We start from the raw sequence: 20,668 nt of genomic DNA, 5'->3' as shown, positions 1-20,668 counted from the left end.
ATGTTATTTGGCAAGTCTAAATAATGCCAGTATGAGTGAGTGCGTGTTTGTGTCATGTCCAGATGAACTCCTGGCTTGCATTCAGTGCTGCCAGGATTTCTCCCCATGCCCCACTAATTATATTAAACAAATTCAGAAAACTAATACAGTAGATCAATGCATTTCTCAACCAGGGCCTTTTCTGGACATGTCATCTGAAGGTTTCCAGCCTGACCAGTCATTTTATTCTTAAACAGATTTGAATCTTAAGCAACATTTCTTGTTAATCCAGGAGGGTAGGCACAATGGGAGTAATAATGATAAAATATACAAAGACTTCTTGGATCAAGGCCTTGCCGTGGCAGAAGGGCTTGCGCGGTCTAGTGATCCTCGGAGCTGTGTTGTCGGGAGCTACATGCTCCTGGTAGAGTTTCCCAAGGCAAACAGGGCTGAGGTGAAGGTCCAGACTAACTTGATTCAGAGACCCCACATGGATTTAAATCAAGGATTGGCATTTCCCTTGCCCGGGAAAGGGTACCCGGGGCCCCACTCTGGAGCCAGGCCCGGGGGAGGGGCTTGCTGGTGAGCGCCTGGTGGCTGGACCTTTGACCACGGGGCCCAGCCGGGCTCAGCCCAAAGGAGCAACATGGTTCCACTCTGTTGTGGGCCCACCACCTGCAAGAAAGGCCATAGGGGTCAGGTGCAATGTGATATGGGTGATGGCCGAAGGCGGGAGCCCTGGTGTTCCGAGCCACGGTTACCGAAAGTGGCACTTGGGACAAGGAGTGTTACCTCTCTGGCGGGGAAGGAGCCTGAACTGGTGCAAGAAGTTGAGAGGTACCGGCTAGATATAGTCGGGCTCACCTCTACACACCGTCTGGGCTCTGGAACCATTCCTCTTGAGAGAGGCTGGACTTTGTTCCACTCTGTAGTTGCTGGGGGTGAAAGGCGTGGGGCAGGAGTGCTTCTGGCCCCCTGGCTCGAGGCCTGCACGTTGGGGTTTTCCCCATTGGATGAGAGGGTTGCTTGCCTGTGCTTTCCAGTTGGGGGAAGGACTCTGACTGTTGCTTGCGCTTATGTGCCGAATGGCAGTTCAGAGTACCCAGCCCTCTTGGAGTCCCTGGAGGAAGCGCTGTGAAGCACAGCTCCTGGGGACTCTATCTTCCTGCTGGGAGACTTGAAACACTCACATCGGCCATGACAGTGAAACCTGGAGAGGTGTGATTGGGAGGAATGGCCTCCCCGATCTAAACTCGAGGGGTGTTCAGTTGTTGGACTTCTGTGCTGGCCATGGATTTTCCATAACGAACACCATGTTCGAACATAAGGGTGTCCATAAATGCAGTTGGCGCCAGGATACCCGAGGTCGCAGCTCGATGATCGACTTTGTAATCATGTCATCAGATCTGCGACCTTATGTCTTGGACACTCTGGTGAAGAGAGGGGCTGAGCTGTCAACTGATCACCACCTGGTGGTAATTTGGATCAGATGGTGGGAGAAGCTGCCGGACAGACCAGGCAGACCCAAATGTATAGTGAGGGTCTGCTGGGAACGTCTGGTGGAGGAACCGGTCAGTAAGATCTTTAACTGCCACCTCTGGCAGAACTTCAATCTTATTCCGAGGGAGGCAAAGGACATTGAGTCTGAATGGGCCATGTTCCGAGCCTCCATTGTCGAAGCAGCAGAACAGAGCTGTAGCCGCAAGGTTGCCGCCACGAGAGCCACCGACAATCTACAAACCTGGTGGTAGACACCTAAGGTTCGAGAGGCTGTCAAGTTGAAGAAAGTCCTATCGGGTCTGGTTAATTAGTGGGACTCTAGAAGCAGCTGAGGGGTACCGGCGGGCCAAGCATGTGGCAACATCGGCTGTTGCAGAGGCAGAAACTTGGGAATGGGAGGAGTTTAGGGAAGCCATGGAAAACGACTTTCGGTCGGCACCAAGACGGTTCTGGCAAACCGTCAAGCGCCTCAGGAGGGGAAAGCGGTACTCCACCAACACTGTGTACAATGGAGATGGGGCTCTGCTGACTTCAACTGCAGACGTTATTGACCGGTGGAAGGAATACTTCGAGGATCTTCTCAATCCCACCAGCATGTCTTCCTTAGAGGAAGCAGAGCTGGAGGACCTCGGGGGGCGCCCATCCATATCAGGGGCTGAGGTAGTTAAAAAGCTCTGAGGTGGCGGGGCCATGGGGTGGACAAGGTCTACCCTGGGTTCCTCAAGGCTCTGGATGTAGTGGGGCTGTCCCGGTTGGCACGTCTCTGCAGCATCGCATGGACATCGGGAGCAGTGCCTCTGGATTGGCAAACTGGGCTGGTGGTCCCCCTTTTTAAGAAGGGTGACCAGAGGATGTACTGCAACTATAGGAGGAATCATACTCCTTAGCCTCCCTGGTAAGGTCTATTCAGGGGTGCTAGAGAAGAGAGCTCAGTCGATAGTCGAATCTCGGATTCAAGAGGAACAATGCGGATTCCGTCCTGGCCGTGGAACACTGGACCAGCTCTACACCCTGGCCTGGATCCTGAAGGGGGCATGGGAGTTTGCCCAACCAGTCCACATGTGTTTTGTGGATTTGGAGAAGGCATTCGACCGTGTCCCTCGAAGCATCCTGTGGGGTATGCTCCGGCAGTACGGGATACAAGGCTTGTTGTTATGAGCCATTCAGTCCCTGTACTGGAGGAGCAGGAGCTTGGTCCGCATTGCCGATAATAAGTCAGACTTGTTTCCTGTTGAGGTTGGACTCTGCCAGGGCTGCCCTTTGTCACTGATTCTGTTCATAAGTTTTATGGACAGAATTTCTGGGTGCAGCTAAGGAACGGAGGGGGTCTTGTTCGGTGGCCTCAGAATCTCGTCTCTACTATTTGCAGATGACGTGGTTCTGTTGGCTTCATCGGACAGTGACCTCCAGCTCTCACTGGAGCGGTGGGGAGGAGAGTCAGCACCTCTAAATCCGAGGCCATGGTTCTTAGCCGGAAAAGGATGGAATGCTCTCTCCAGGTTAGGAACACATTACTGCAAGTGGAGGAGTTCAAGTATCTCTGGGTGTTGTTCACGAGTGAGAGAAGAATGGAGCGGGAGGTTGACAGACGGATCGGTGCGGCATCCACAGTAATGTGGGCTCTGCAACGGTCCGTCGTGGTGAAGAGAGAGCTAAGCCAAAAGGCAAGATTGTCAATTTACCAGTCGATCTACGTTCCTACTCTCACCTATGGCCACAAGCTTTGGGTAGTGACCGAAAGAGCAAGATCGCGGATACAAGCGGCTGAAATGAGTTTTCTCCGCAGGGTGGCTGGACTTTCCCTTAGAGAGAGGGTGAGGAGTTCAGTTATCCGGGAGAGACTCAGAGTAGAGTCGCTGCTCCTCCGCATTGAGAGGAGTCGATTGAGGTGGTTCAGGCATCTGGTCAGGATGCCCCCTGGACACTTCCTTAGGGAGAAGGCCATGGGGCAGACCCAGGACATGCTGGAAGGATTATATCTCCTGGTTGGCCTGGGAATGCCTCGGGGTCCCCCTGGAGGAGGTGGCAGGGGAGAGGGAGGTCTGGGCTTCCCTGCTTAGGCTGCTGCCCCCGCGACCCGACTTCGGATGAGCGGTGGACAATGGGTGGATGGATGGATGAATACAAAGACTTTCATTCCTGGGGAACCCTTGTGACTCCAAGTTTTTATTCCAACCAATTTCACAGTCAACACATTGTTCTTACTTTTAATTGATATAATTGTTTACTTAACTGTCCTTTTTATAAGTCATTTTTGTCCAAATTTTGAATGTTTAGGTTTTCTTTACCCTTTTCATTTTAAGACACACTTTTCTATTGTGTTTGCTTCCTTCCTTAATTGTTTCCAAATGGCAATAATACTGAACACTAAAGGAGAGATCCATTACTACAGCTCCATATTCGTTTGCTCATTTATAAGAAATATTTCCTAATCAGCACACAAATTAAAATGGCAGTGAAGTGATGGCTTCTGATTATTGTCCCATTTTGTGATGAGTGAACTGTGCTGAATTCACTTTGCTGTGAGTTTGGCAAAATCGCAACATTGCATTGAAGTCAATGTGTAAGAAGGAACAGAACTAGTTTTGTCCCCCAGGGCTAGCATGGCCAAAAATGTGATCGGAACAAAAACCACAAAGAAAGTATAACAAATGGCCACAAACTAGCAATAAGTAAAATTATACGCAAGTAAAATATTCATACCATTGTACTCGCAGAGTTCCAATCTTGGGGCACACATTCTCCTTGCCACAAAGCGCCGCTGAGGGATTGGCTCGTTCAATTATTGAAAGTTATGGCTCTGGCCACACCTGGAATATCCTTTTTATTTCCAATCTATCTGTCTAGATATTCATTTTTTTCCATTAAAAAGAAGATAGAAGTACCTTGAAAACAGTAATGCATTTTTTGTTATTTCACAGATTTCTCATGGTTTCTGACTCAGAGAGGACTCCTTTAGGTTAGTTTGGACAATGCACATGGCAAATTATGCATGCATTTGGCTGGCATACAAAGTTAGTTATGCGATGGAAAGTGATTGAAAAAGCACACAGAGATCTTTGTTATATATCCAGTGGCAGTACTCATAATATTCTCATTATGGTCCACTAATGTACCCATCAAATAAAAATCTTTATGCGGGATGAAAATCTGGCTGGAGAACCAATCGGATTGTGACATTACACATGTACAGAGCAGATTGGACAGTGACATTGCAGTATACAGGTGTGAACGTTCTGTGCATGGCTGCCATATCTCTGATGTTACAATGAACTTTGCAAAGGGGTGCTAGGAAAAAAATAAATATTTTTCTAAACTGGTTGCATGTCAAATTTCCAAGAAAATATTCGGAGAATGGATGGAGTAACTGGCAAACACAGCATATTCACTGCAAAATTTGGCAAATTTCACTGTTCAGCATTATTAATCATCAGGATTTGAATGCAGTTGATTGAGAAAACTTTACAGAAAGAGCAAAACAATGTAGGCATTTAAATGGAAACAAATATAAAAATGCAAGCCAGATAACTAAACAACAAAGCCAATTAAAAGTTTTCATGATGTACTGATTGTGAAAGTGGTTGGAATAAAAACTCTGTAGCCATGGAGAGGTCCGCAGGGCTGAAATTGAAAATCATTGCTATATTATTGTTGCTTGCAGATTTATTTTTAAATTTTTCCCCCCACTATTGACATTTTTATTGAAACCTGCAGATCCGTGTAAAATTCCAAATCATTATAATCTGATGGGCACTGTGTCTACCAGCTATGAAAAACTGCGAATGATAGGATACAGGTTCACATACCTGCCTGATTCCAGAGTGATCCATAGTAATACTCTAAAAAATTTTGTGTGTTACAGCACTGTATAAAATATGTAGGACATTGCTTTTTCAATAATAGTCTTTTGTTTGGTTGGAAACTTTTTCTGTGAAATTGACATGTCTCAATCACATTTGCTCACTGACACAAATCAGTTTTAATTTCCTGGACTGAAATACTGTATGTATACTTATTGAGGCCCACAGAAACAGCTCTTCACAATTTCATCTTAATGACATCTTTTAAACACATTGTTTGTTTAAATAAGACAAGCAGGGCCCAAAAGCAGCTGTATAGATAATTATGTTGTCTTATCTCAGCAGGGCCTCTCCCTGGAATTCAAAGAGATTGTGTTTTTGGCATAGACTTCTCAGTCTTGTAATATGTAGTATCATGCCTGGCCTTAGGAGTGAGTGGCACAATTATAAAAGCATGTTATTTTTTTCCCTTTACAAATCAATTTTTGGTAAGTAGATTGATCAATGTATATGCAGACATATGGTAATGTGCCTGGATGAATTACTTAACACCCAACTGTACCAAGAAATTTCTAGAAACTTGGAATTGTTCATTATTTTCTTGTTCTTAATAGTTCAAGTACAAAGCTGAATAATTTTCTTAAGTTGACAGTGTCTAAAATTATACACGTACCAAACCAAATGTGCAAGTTTACTGGACACATTGCTTTGTCCTTCCACACTCCTCTGATTTGATTTTGATATAAGATTTGTGTTTCAGTGTGACTTGTAGTGGACTGGTGTCCCATGTAATGTAGGTGTCCACCTTATGTGCTATGCTGTTGGGATAGGCACCGGCTCTCTGTGATCCTGAACTTGGTAAGTGACTGGGGAAACTGATAAAATGGTTATTATATTTTCACTTGGCTACCCCAAGGCTTCACTTCACATCACTTTGATATATCCTGTAATACATTTCATATACCTTAAGATATATGAAAAAGTTTGAGAACCCCTCTTAATTCTTTGGATTTTTGTTTATAATTGGCTGAGCTTTCAAAGTAGCAACTTCTTTTTAATATATGACATGTCTTATGGAAACAGTAGTATTTCAGCAGTGACATTAAGTTTATTGGATTAACAGAAAATATGCAATATGCATCATAACAAAATTAGACAGGTGCATAAATTTGGGCACCCCAACAGAGATATTACATCAATACTTAGTTGAGCCTCCTTTTGCAAATCTAACAGCCTCTAGACGCCTACTATAGCCTTTGATGAGTGTCTGGATTCTGGATGGAGGTATTTTTGACCAATCTTCCATACAAAATCTCTCCAGTTCAATTAAACTTGATGGCTGCCGAGCATGGACAGCCTGCTTCAAATCCTTCCATAGATTTTCGATGATATTCAAGTCAGGGGACTGTGACGGCCATTCCAGAACATTGTACTTCTCCCTCTGCATGAATGCCTTTTTAGATTTTGAATTGTGTTTTGTGTCATTGTCTTGTTGGAATATCCAACCCCTGCCTAAGTTCAACTTTGTGACTGATGCTTGAACATTATCCTGAAGAATTTGTTGATATTGGGTTGAATTCATCCGACCCTCGACTTTAACAAGGGCCCCATTCCCTGAACTTGCCACACAGCTCCACAGTATGATGGAACCTCCACCAAATTTGACAGTACAGTGGTGTGAAAAACTATTTGCCCCCTTCCTGATTTCTTATTCTTTTGCATGTTTGTCACACAAAATGTTTCTGATCATCAAACACATTTAACCATTAGTCAAATATAACACAAGTAAACACAAAATGCAGTTTGTAAATGGTGGTTTTTATTATTTAGGGAGAAAAAAAAATCCAAACCTACATGGCCCTGTGTGAAAAAGTAATTGCCCCCTGAACCTAATAACTGGTTGGGCCACCCTTAGCAGCAATAACTGCAATCAAGCGTTTGCGATAACTTGCAATGAGTCTTTTACAGCGCTCTGGAGGAATTTTGGCCCACTCATCTTTGCAAAATTGTTGTAATTCAGCTTTATTTGAGGGTTTTCTATCATGAACCGCCTTTTTAAGGTCATGCCATAGCATCTCAATTGGATTCAGGTCAGGACTTTGACTAGGCCACTCCAAAGTCTTCATTTTGTTTTTCTTCAGCCATTCAGAGGTGGATTTGCTGGTGTGTTTTGGGTCATTGTCCTGTTGCAGCACCCAAGATCGCTTCAGCTTGAGTTGACGAACAGATGGCCGGACATTCTCCTTCAGGATTTTTTGGTAGACAGTAGAATTCATGGTTCCATCTATCACAGCAAGCCTTCCAGGTCCTGAAGCAGCAAAACAACCCCAGACCATCACACTACCACCACCATATTTTACTGTTGGTATGATGTTCTTTTTCTGAAATGCTGTGTTCCTTTTACGCCAGATGTAACGGGACATTTGCCTTCCAAAAAGTTCAACTTTTGTCTCATCAGTCCACAAGGTATTTTCCCAAAAGTCTTGGCAATCATTGAGATGTTTCTTAGCAAAATTGAGACGAGCCCTAATGTTCTTTTTGCTTAACAGTGGTTTGCGTCTTGGAAATCTGCCATGCAGGCCATTTTTGCCCAGTCTCTTTCTTATGGTGGAGTCGTGAACACTGACCTTAATTGAGGCAAGTGAGGCCTGCAGTTCTTTAGACGTTGTCCTGGGGTCTTTTGTGACCTCTCGGATGAGTCGTCTCTGCGCTCTTGGGGTAATTTTGGTCGGCCGGCCACTCCTGGGAAGGTTCACCACTGTTCCATGTTTTTGCCATTTGTGGATAATGGCTCTCACTGTGGTTCGCTGGAGTCCCAAAGCTTTAGAAATGGCTTTATAACCTTTACCAGACTGATAGATCTCAATTACTTCTGTTCTCATTTGTTCCTGAATTTCTTTGGATCTTGGCATGATGTCTAGCTTTTGAGGTGCTTTTGGTCTACTTCTCGGTGTCAGGCAGCTCCTATTTAAGTGATTTCTTGATTGAAACAGGAGTGGCAGTAATCAGGCCTGGGGGTGGCTACAGAAATTGAACTCAGGTGTGATACACCACAGTTAGGTTATTTTTTAACAAGGGGGCAATTACTTTTTCACACAGGGCCATGTAGGTTTGGATTTTTTTTCTCCCTAAATAATAAAAACCATCATTTAAAAACTGCATTTTGTGTTTACTTGTGTTATATTTGACTAATGGTTAAATGTGTTTGATGATCAGAAACATTTTGTGTGACAAACATGCAAAAGAATAAGAAATCAGGAAGGGGGCAAATAGTTTTTCACACCACTGTAGGTAGCAGGTGTTTTTCGTGGAATGTGGTGTTCTTCTTCCACCATGCAAATTGCTTTTTGTTATGACCAAATAACTCAATTTTTGTCTCATCAGTCCAAAGCACTTTGTTCCAGAATGAATCTGGCTTGTCTAAATGAGCATTTGCATACAACAAGTGACTCTGTTTGTGGCGTGAGTGCAGAAAGGGCTTCTTTCTCATCACCCTGCCATACAGATGTTCTTTGTGCAAATTGTGCTGAATTGTAGAACGATGTACAGATACACCATCTGCAGCAAGATGATCTTGCAGGTCTTTGGAGGTGATCTGTGGGTTGTCTGTAACCATTCTCACAATCCTGCACATATGCCACTCCTGTATTTTTCTTGGCCTGCCAGACCTGCTGGGTTTAACAGCAACTGTGCCTGTGGCCTTCCATTTGCTGATTACATTCCTGTAAGTGTCAAGGTAAGGTAGTTCTACTCACTAATCATGGTGCTGGAGAGTGGTGGCGTGTAACATGGTGATTAGCACGTGCAAGTAAGAATTTCTTTGTACTCTGTATTTATGACAAATAATCCACCTTAATGAAAGATGTGTGTATGTGTTTCTGTTTGTCTGCCCAGTTGCTATGCCACTTAGTATGGGATTTGTAAAAGCAGTGCTAACGTTTGTGATTTACCATCTGTTGAAATGAAAAGTGCAATGAATTTTATTACTACATGTATTACAAAATACAAATAGATGGCACATTGCAAACACTGAATACTCTGAGATTTGAGATGATTGCTTAGATTTCAACCCTTTCTTGGATGAGTAGCACAGCTAGTAACCCTATAAACCTAAAACCCATTTTACAGTCTGTTAAGCTTTACTGCAGAAATGCAGGTCACAGGAGTAAAGAGAATTAAATGTCTTAAGGACGGGGGTTCTCCACCTTTTGTCTTGACCTACCACACCTTGTTCCAAACTACCACCTCTTTTTTCAGTCTTAAACTGAACTATCATCAGGCAACACTAAAGGTAACATGTCTTTATCTGCCCAAAAATATTGTATGTGGAGATTTTAACAAGGTATTACAGATAGTTTTGTGGGAGTTTGTGCGTCTTAATTTTATGTCCACCATTTTTTTTTACAAATTATTTTTAATGTTTGAACAACTGTCTGGTTTGATATGTGAAAAAATGTTCATGTTATTAATTTGCAAAAAATAAACAGTTCAGAGCTTGAATTTTATTTTTGTGTTTGGGGGTTTCCCCCAAGGTAACAACAAATGTTGGACATTTTATTGACTTTGGGGGATTTCAGTGATATGATCATCATGGGCTCTCCGAATAATCTCATGTGCACATACTAAATTAATTAATTCACTAACAGTTTCTGTCCATCAAAAAATAAATACTGCTTAAAACCAATAGTAATAGATTCAAACATTATGATATCACTGGCACATGACTTAGTGAATATCAAAGTAATTCAGAATAGATAGATAGAGAATATGTTCATTTACACAATCTATTTAATTCAGCTTTTATAAGAACACATTTTTCAAATTGGGTTTGTCAGAAAAGCACATTTGTCAATTTTTGTATTTATGATGAAATGTTTATTATAAAGACTAGCCGTACTACCCGTCTAAGATGGCTTGAAATCCAAGTAATCAACGTAGACCTCTGTGTTGACATTGGAAGTGCACCATGCAATACCTACAGTATGTCTCTGTTATGTGGCATTTAGTGTGGGATTTGTAAAAGCAGTGTTAATGTTTGAGATGCAGCATCTATGGAGTGACAAATGCAGTGCATTTTAGTACTAAAAATGTTTGTGGTACGTCATCTTTTGAAATGACAGAGACGTAGCAACTAGATGGTTACTCTGACAGACACACAGACATTATCCTTTTGGATGAAAAAGTATAACATTTACTAGCAAAAAAAACTACACAAACAATTTGTGGGACAATGGCAAATGCAGTATATTATGTTTAATTATATATAAATTAATAAACAGTATTTACTGTATGTACATTCATATATATCAAAATAATGTACAAATTATTAAATTCTATATTTGTGATGCGATCAAAAACCTAACTGAACTTTCCATAAATGCCAGACTCAAAATCAGGTGTAGGCAACTTCAGTCCCAGAGGGCCGCAGTGGCTGCAGGTTTTTGTTCCAAACCAATTTCTTAATGAGAAATCAAGTATTGCTAATAAAGCACTTATTGCTCAAGTGACATTTTTCTGCTTCATTTTAGTGGTCTCGCTTGTTAAGATACCCTACTCTTAATTGTTTATTTCAATCTTAAACTGCTGCATTCACTGTTTTATTGGCTCTTTATTACCAATAAGATAAAGCAGCCAGCAGATCTCCATCTAACTTGTTTTCATTCAGACCTGTGTGGATTTATCAGGCACTCTTTGGTTTAATAAAATACTTAAGAGAAAAACATTCATCCATCCATTTTCCAACCCGCTGAATCCGAACACAGGATCACGGGGGTCTGCTGGAGCCAATCCCAGCCAACACAGGGCACAAGGCAGGAAACAATCCTGGGCAGGGTGCCAACCCACCACAGGACACACACAAACACACCCACACACCAAGCACACACTAGGGCCAATTTAGAATCGCCAATCCACCTAACCTGCATGTCTTTGGACTGTGGGAGGAAACCGGAGCGCCCGGAGGAAACCCACGCAGACACGGGGAGAACATGCAAACTCCACGCAGGGAGGACCCGGGAAGTGAACCCAGGTCCCCAGACCTCCCAACTGCGAGGCAGCAGTGCTACCCACTGCGCCGCCCAAGAGAAAAACATGACAGACTGAAAATGATCCATTCTAGACTTCAAATCATTTGGATGATTTCTTTGGAAAGGAAAAAAAATCTACAATATAAGAACATTACATTGTAGACTAACATGCCATACAATTAAATAAGGTCTGAGACTGGCAATCATTGATTTCTAATTAATTTCTGGGTTGGAACAAAAATCCTTCAGCCACTGCAGCGCTTCTGGACCAATGTTGCCCACCCCTGCTCTAAATGAATCAAATGAGTTGATTCACTTAAACAGGTAATTCAAAATAATCTAATTGGTAAAGTGAATCGAAACGCCCACCACTACTGTCTTCACTCGTATTTGCTGCTCCAGAGTATTTTTTGTGTATGTGTGTGTGTTTTATAGAGTACCACCCACATACCACAGGTTGAGAACCACTGTTCTAGAATGTTTATAGATGTTGTCACACACGTGCGACTAGGAAGACGTTGTATGGACCAAGCAAAGCTAATTCCATGCCAGGCCAGGGGGTGGCGGGGTGCACTAAACTTTCTCCTGTTATCTCTGCAGACCAGCCGCAGGAAAAACCTGTCTGATTTAGAACAGAAGACATCACTTCCGGTTCCGGCACCCAGAAAAATATCACTTCCGGTTCCAGCGCCTAGAAGATTATCACTTCTGGCATCTACTCTGACTAATGAAGAACATCACTTCCTGTCCTATCCCTTAAAACCGCCATCTTGACAAACCATCGACAGTTCTGTTTTGGACTCGGTATAGAGAACATCTCTGTATTTAAAAGACTCTTTTACAGCCAGGAATAATATATGGGTGGCTGCCCCAAACCTTTTTTAAGTGTGTCGAGTCTATTCATTTTACAGTTTATAGGAAGGCAGCATTTATTTTTTTAGGTAAGTTTCTACTTTAGGTTCTCTCTGACATCCACTGAAGAAAATAAATAAAATGCAAACCCACAATGTTAAATAAGTAAAAGGTTTATTTTAAATATAAGCTAAAGAATGCAGGCAACATAAGAACATAAGAAAAATAACATAAGCAAACAGAATCATGAAACAGTACAAAATGCATTGACTAGTAGAAATAAAGCACTTCTGTTAGCACCAGTACAGAAAAGCACCTTTCGATAAGAGCAAGCATCACTTTTAAAACACAGAGCACTTCAATAGAAATGGACATCCTTCATTGAGCTGATGCTTAGCCTATATGACGGTTGAGAAGTAGAGGATGATGACTTCTACAAACATCTGGCCACCACCCCCTCACCATCATGTCCATAAGGATGGGAGAGGGATACATACATAATTAGATGACAAGTGGACTTGTCATGCTTTAATACCACAGCCCGGCAGGTGAGGAGAGTGTCCTCCTTACTGACCTTAAAAGATACATTTTAAAAATATCACTCATGTAAATCAATCAGTGCAGAAAACATAGCAGGATAATAAAAAATGCAAACTGCAGTCTTTCTACACTTATATGTAATTAGTTTTCAAACTCAGTCCTGGGGACCCCATGTTTGTGCAGGTTTTTGATTGCATTGCCTCTAACTGACGTCATGTAATAGGCTGTTTTTTTTTCTCTTCTCTTAATCTTAATTCAGAAGAGCACACAGCATGGTGATTTTTACATTTCTACAAATTTTGAATGATTTGTATTTTTGCTATAGCTTTTCTGTTGTTTTGCTGTATATTTGTTTTTTTGTCTGTGCAGTATATGACCTTAACTGTATCCTAATAATGACAGTTAACAATGAGCAGAGCAGAAACTTGAGCAAACAACACTGAATGAATGCTGGAGACTGCTACTTCCACGTCATTATGGTTAATTAAATGAACGGATTCTGCTAGAAACACATAATGTAAATCATAACGATAATGGCTATCTTGAAAACAAAAAATATTAAATTATCTCCATTTAACACATATGAATGCTTAATAGGGTCAAATAAATTATTCACCAAGCTTAGTTTTCTGATTTCTACATTGACCCTAAAGCATCAAAACCACTTTCTTTGTTAGGCTAGGAGTCCAACAAAAGCAGTGGGGGGAAAAAAACTTGCAGCCACATGGAGTCCCCATTTCAATAAAGTGAAATGTTATTAATTTTTTTTACTTTATTTCCAAATCCTTCCATAACTAACACAATAAATTTTGTCGGGTATATTTCTAAGCCACTAGGGAAAGCAGGTTATGTAATCAGTGCAATTTCATGAATGACCATCATATTAGGATATCTGCTGCATTACAGGCTTTTAATTATGTTTTGTCATTCTGATATTTAAAGAAAACATATTAAGTAATGAGTGGTTTATTATTTCTCCTGACATCAAAATTTATTCACATTTAAAAGAATAATAAATAACATCCTGAAAGAGTTTTTTTTCTGAGCTACCTATATTTCAGTTAGAAAGTGTCCGATTTACTTCTGCAAATATTTTTTATTGCATTCTTTTTTTGTTTTGTAATATTGCTACAGAATGGTGCAAAGTTATAAACAGAAGAACTTATTAAATTAGAACTGAGGTAGCACTGTGATTAGCAAGATTTCTGCACCCAGTCCCCGACTGTGAAGGTTCCCTTTTCTCCCAGTTTACTTGTGGGCTTTCTTCTGGATATTCCAGTTGTCCTCCCCCATCTCAAAGACGTGCAGGTCATTTTAATTTATGACGCTGTTAGTAAGTTTGGGTGTGAGAGTGAGTGGGTCCGGTGATGGACTGTCACCCCATCTAGCATGCTACTATAGCTTTCAGTTTTGTGACCTTCAGTGGTTTTAAGTCAGTTTAAAAATGTTTGAAAATGATGTTGGCACAGTGATTAACACTGTTGTATCACAGCTCCAAATCAAAATCCTGGCCTGCTCTACTGAGGAGTCTGCAATTTGTGTAAAAATTGAATATGCAGTGAAACTTGTTTGGCAGGGGATGCATCTAGCTCAGGGGTCCCCAAATTCAGTCCTGGAGGGCCCCAGTGGCTGCAGGTTTTCATTCTAACCCACTTCTTCATTAGTGACCTGTTTTTGCTGCTAATTAATTCCTTTTCCTTTCACTTTAATGGACAAGTTTTCTAAGATTTGTTCCCCTGAATTTCTTCATCGTTTCCCTGAATTGCTTAATTTCTTTCCTTAAATGGCACCCAAACAGAAATGAAATGAGAAGTGAGTGAGCCAACAGAAGACCAACTAAGTCAGGGCCTCAAACACCAACCAGTTGCTTCATTAGGCTCTGATTCTTGTTGTTAATTAAACCCGTTCATTAATTCCATGGCTTGTTGCTGCTCTCATTGTGCAATAGCAGACATTTCTGAAAGTGTTGATTTTTCTCTTTTCTAAGAGAGCCCTGTTAAAATGTTTTGGGGACCTGAGGAGATCAGCATTCCTGAGATCTTTCATTATTTTCAGATATTGTATGATGGACACCAGTTGTTTTGGTTCATTTTGTATCTTATTATTGTTTGGCTTCTAATTAAGGAAAAAGAAACAATTAAGGGGTCTGAGTTTTCAAGAGCAAGTCAAATAAAATTCATTCAAAAGATGTTAATTAGCAGCAAAAACAGGTCACTAATTAAGACAAGGGTTAATATGAAAACCTGCAGCCACTGGGGCCCTCCAGGACCGGAGTTGGGGGCCCCTGCCATAGTGCAGCATGATTTGGGGTACTAGAAAGTTTGTGCAAGATGGGTACCCCAACAGTTTACAGATCTGCACAAGACAATCATCCTTCTGTGAATTTCAGCAGGTTGCACTCCTAAAAATTCTCACTAGGGTTGTCCATGTTAATTTGACCCTGACTTCAACTAGACCTAGACTAATGGCAGAGTGCTGTGCGGTACGACTTCAAACTACCCATAAGCCATTGTGAACACGTATTGTGTCAGCTTATGTCTATTGTGGTAGTTTTCACATTGCTCTTACCTTTTGATTTAGCCTCGTACTTATTGTTTTGTCCATGGCAAAAGAGCTGAGTTTGCTTTTCAGTCAAAATGTCTAGCTTGCTAAGGCAATCATCTTAAACATTAATAAAGTGGGAATCACAGTGCATATTTAAAAACCACAGCTATTTTTTAACATTACTGATACCCATACAGATATAAATAATTAACTTGTTCAGCTCAAAAGCACACACAAGAAACTGTTTAGAGGCCCGTTCAAATTATGAGTAAGAGCTTAACATGAAATCAGGTGATTGCTATAGTACAGTAGATTAGACAGATTATGAACCAATCTTCCAGTTATTCCATTACAACAATCTAGACGAGAACAGGCCATTCAGCCCAACAACAGGCCATTCAGCCCAACAAAGCTTGCCAGTCCTACCTACTCAATTCTTCTAAAAAAAACATCATCTAGTTTTGAAAGTCCCTAAAGTCCTACTGTTTACCATTACCAAGTGTCTATGGCTCTCTGTGTAAAGAAAAACTTCCTAATGTTTGTGTGAAATTTACCCTTAACATGTTTCCAATTGTGTCCCAGTGGTCTTGGTGAACTCATTTTAAAACCAAGGTCTCAATCCGCTGTACTAATTCCCTTCATAGTTTTAAACACTTCAACCCTGTCTCCTCTTAATCTTCTTTTTCTTAAACTGAAAAGGCTCAGCTCTTTTAATCTTTCCTCCGATGTCATCCCCAGCGGCCCTGGAATCAGCCTAGTTGTTCTTCTCTGGACTTTTTCTAGTGCTGCTATGTCTTTTTTTGTAGCCTGGAGACCAAAACTGCAAACAGTACTCCAGAAGGAGCCTCACCCATGGGTTATAAAGCTTGAGCAGAACTTTCCTGGACTTGTACTCTACAAATCAGGGTGCTATATAACCTAACATCCTGTTTGCCCTTTCTAATGGCTTCTGAACACCAAAAAAACACAGAATACTGTTAATCTATCCCGTCATATTCAAATTTACTTAATCCAGTTTGGGGTTGTGGTGTTTTAGAATCTATTATGGCAGCTCTGGCAGTAGGACAGGAAGCATTCTAGGTTGGTGTGCCAGTCCATCACAGGGTTCAGTCACACATATAGGCACTTTCATTCACTTAGAGTCACCTACTGGCTTAAGCCACACAACTTTGTCATATGAGAGGAAAACCACAGCACTTGGTAACACAGGGAGAAATTGTCATCTTCACAGAGATATGAGCCCAGGACTGTGGACATTGTGCTGCCCAATTCCAACTAAACTACTGTTCATTTGATATAGCACCATTCATGGTAAGCTGCATCATTCTAATCTTAAACAGCTACACAACATATGCTTGTGTTTTTCTTGTTTTAAACGTATCACAACTCTTTGCACTAATCATCAATAGCATTATTATACCATAAGCTCTTTCAATGTTTAACTAAATAAATAAAACAAAATGATACAGTACAGGCAGCAAGGGTTATTCAAACAGTACGAGTACAGGTAAAAATGGTCATAATTAGGAGTTGAACAGGCAATGCTTTAATGGTTTAGTCTGTCCTAGGCAGGTCCCAAGGAAAGTGGAGGCACTGATTTAAATGGCATGCAGTTATGTGTTTCGTGACTGCAAAAACATGAAACTGATACTCATTTTGACTTATTGTAAATGTATAGTGAGTTTGCATTGAATACATAAAATTTAGCAGAATATATGACCCTACATGCAAGAAGAAATCAGAAATATCTAATGGGAGGCCATTAAGAGTGCTGTTCGCTGGGTTAACTTAGTGCCCCGGGATTTTCACTGCCATTCCAAACACCACCACAAATGCTGAACATTAGTGACTCTAAATTGGCCCCTTATGAGTGAGTATGAGTGCCTGCAATGGACTAATGGCCTGTCCAGAGTTCACTGTTGTTAAGAGAGGGGCTCTGATCAGCCCACTCCTGCAGTGGATTAAACGGACTTGAAACTACATGGATCAACGGACAGACTTAGGCATGATAATGATGGGCAAGATGCAATGACCGGCTGCTCTCGTAAATTGGACGGAATATTGCATGGATAATCCCTCATTGGGAACAGTTTCATGAATAAAAATATTGTGTAGAAAAAGAGTTAACACATTCAGTAATAAACTCAACATTTGTGCTTAGGTAACACTGGTTAACAAAGATTGCGTCACAGAACAACGTGGGCTGTTCTAAAAGTGGTTTTTCATGCTGAAACGTATTCCAAATGTTTCTATTACTGTTAGTTTTTTAGCTATGTCTTGTTTTAGTCTGTATATTTAGTATATAAATCCTTATTAGGGTTCAGACATTTTTTTTAAGTTAAGTTCAGCATTTAATTTTTTTTGGCTGTTTCTAAACATTTAAAACTTTTTTCCTAGAAATCTCTGAGCAGTCAAGCACGGTGAACAGTTTCATCAGAACATTACTGACATGGAAAAGTGATGCCAAGGCAAGTCCCAGTATGCTTGATGTCTACTGTTGGAGCCTTAAGATGGATATTTCTGAGGCCAAGTACAGCAGAAAACTGTACACTTCTACTTTTTAGGTGAGACGCTCCCAGCCTCTATACTTTATACATATAGTGTATCACATGACAGAGATCTGATTAGATATTTGAATTCACCATGATAGATACTGTAAGATTCACCTACGTTGATCCATGTGACAAAACAAAAAGTTTAATTTTGTTACCCATTGTCAATGATAAGTTTGGCCCTCTTACTTTTTGTATAACCCTTGTATAAGTGCTAAACAGATTACCAAGATCATTGTGAAGAAGCAGTAGTTGGGACATTAGATGGACATGCAGACGTTTCAGTTTTTGGTGATACACATCTCTGCCAGATCCTTCCCATGTTCAAACACTGCCCAAACAAACTGCCCAAACAGACGATCCATATAACTTTCTCCTTGTGGGAAGAAGCCTTCCAAGAAGCCAACGTGACCACCATGAGCTGTGATGACCAATGCCACATTGGGCAACCGTCGAGCAGATTCCACAGGAATGGCTGAAAGAAAAAGTCAGAAATAACAGTAAGTTACTTCCAGAGATTTTTTTTTTCTGTACACGAAAATACATAAATACAGGAAAAAAAGTTGTTTTTTTTCGATAAACTGTGTTTATCCCACTCACCTTTTAATGGTTTTTGGTAATTGTGATACAGAACCAAATATGCCAACACTGTGTCTTGTGCACCAAGTTAAGTGTTACCTTGATGTCTGACATGACAAGCTCATTATAAATAATGCTTGGGCACTTCGTTTTCTTTTTTAATAAACAAGCACCACAGCCATATTGATAGACTTGAAGATATGTACTTGCAAACTACACGGCTTTATTGCAGTGTATATTGTAATGGAAGACACAGGAAATCAAAAAATGTAGGCAACGGTGAGCGCTACAGAAAAGGGGCAGTGACAAAGTAATTTGAGATTCTGGCATTTTAAAACAGCCATGACCTGGCTAAGGCTATGCAAGATGTATTGTCAAGGCAGTGTGTGGGACTCCAGAAGGGTTTGAGTGTCTCTGATGTCTATTAGATGGGGTGGCAAATCATAAGTCAGCAGGATGAGCAGCTTGTAGGAAAAATTTAATGGATACTATGGAGTCCTGGTCCTATAAGGCCCAGGGATAATCTTGGGATACAGAGACACTACGAGCACCAAAGTTCTAGCCTGGTCTTCCTGGTCCTAATATAGAACAGGCTCTAACTTGGAAGTAGTTCTGATCTTTGTTTTAAGTGAAGCCTAATACAGAGATGCAGAACATAGTGCACATGGAGTCAGGAGGACAGGTGTGGGCAAAAGGATCCTGAGATTTGGTAGAGCAGCAAAGTAGAGGAGTGTTGTTTTACTACTGTGGTAGGAGGTGGAGAAGCAATGACACCATTTAGATAGGGGCTGACCTCTGTAGGTATTCCCAGAGGTGTACCCAATTTATTTTCACTTACTTGGGCATTATTAGTTTCATTTTGGGTTTGGGGATCGGCTCAAGTGCACCCCATACCATCCTCAATATGTATTATATGTTTTCTAGCTTTGTTGAAGGCACATGGGAAAAAAAAAGATATTGGTTGTCTTGTGACATGCCAATAAAGCAACTAAACTAAAGGCATAAGTAGCTGGTATTGTCCTCACTTCCTAAAAATACAGATCTTTTTATTTTTTCATTAGTATAATGTATGTGTCACACATGCATCCTTAGGGACCTGCTGGAGGGCTCAGGCAAGCAGAGTAATACCACCACCGGACAGGAGGCAGCACTGCTGCTGACCGTATCTCGTTTCCTCTGCAGCACGGAGTTGTCCCCTGGAGATGACGCCTAGCCCCACAAGGGCCAGTGTAAACATGTTTTGACCTGAGCGACACATTGAGACAAAGCTCTCTGTGACGCTAACAGCAAGATGTATGAGGAGCACTAGTTTGTTTTTTTTTTTATTTTATGTCCTATGGGACTTTAACTTTGTTGAACACCTAAGTATCAAACATGCTTGTGGCCTCGTTGGCAACCCAAATACTGCAATGCCTCAGCAAGTTTCTCACCACACATGTTTAGTGTGCTCCCATAGCTGCTAACCTGTCCAGCCCAGAAGAAAATGTCAAAATACTAACAGACGCTCAGTAGACAGCAGCACACATGTTTGAAAGGAAACAGGAAGAGAGCAGCTCTACAAACTGCCCATTATACTTACTGTGCAAGCCATGGTTGAAAGTCAAAGGCAGAGTGTCAGCCAAAGATAGGCACAAAAAATGCCTAATTTTAGCAAGTGTCATACATTAACAGCTGTCATTAATGTGTGCAGTTTCTCTTCTCTATTGTTGATGTCTCTTTTTCATATTGTGCAGAATGCAGAAAAGCTTTCTCCTATTCAGGGTATTTTTGGTTAAATTTTCCTTGCAGGTGTAAGTTCTCTTTGAACTTATTTATTTTCCCAATAACGCATTATGAATGTATGCTCTGCTGCAATTTTCCATCAGATATCTCATCCCTTTTACTCTCACCCCTCTCCCTAGTCCCATTTGGTACAGTGATGCGAAAAAAGCCAACCATGAATTCTCCCTTTATCTTTTATAACTGAAAGTGCAAAGCAAGCAGCCCTGCCAAGTCTTGGCAGGCAGAGTTGCAGGGAGCTGGAGCCGATCCTGGCAGCATCAGTAGCCTAGAGTACAGCCTGGATCAAGTTTCTTTATATTTTCCTTTGTTTTTTTCTTTTTGTAGTTTATTATACTTTAATATTTTGTGTATTTATGTTTATGTATTTACTAGCCATGCCATCTGTAGAAGACAAGTAATGGAATAATTTAAAAATATTTGCAGTCTCTTGCACCTTCAGCGCCTTTCCTGATGTCTCTGAAACTCTCTTAACCAGCGTTCCCCTTTTCAAGTGCATTCCCATGAACTCTGCTTC

At 41.2% G+C, this 20,668-nt stretch overlaps 1 protein-coding gene and 1 long non-coding RNA gene across 2 annotated transcripts in view; both read right to left on the bottom strand.

Annotated features, from left to right (window-relative positions):
* The window catches only part of LOC127527070 (uncharacterized), a 251,752-nt gene that overhangs the window by 84,492 nt on the left and 146,592 nt on the right, over positions 1-20,668 (bottom strand). The gene's annotated exons all lie outside the window — the stretch shown is intronic.
* The window catches only part of LOC114648261 (phospholipase ABHD3-like), a 46,227-nt gene continuing 37,877 nt past the window's right edge, over positions 12,319-20,668 (bottom strand). Inside the window, exon 9 of the mRNA XM_028797202.2 lies at positions 12,319-18,268. Coding sequence (XP_028653035.1) covers positions 18,075-18,268 — 194 coding nt within the window. The 3' untranslated portion in view covers positions 12,319-18,074. The remainder of the gene's footprint in view (positions 18,269-20,668) is intronic.

Source organism: Erpetoichthys calabaricus, chromosome 3, assembly GCF_900747795.2.
Source record: "Erpetoichthys calabaricus chromosome 3, fErpCal1.3, whole genome shotgun sequence".
Taxonomy (NCBI): Eukaryota; Metazoa; Chordata; class Cladistia; order Polypteriformes; family Polypteridae; genus Erpetoichthys; species Erpetoichthys calabaricus.
The sequence above is the reverse complement of the archived record's forward strand: the minus strand, read 5'-3'. Positions and strand labels throughout refer to the sequence as shown.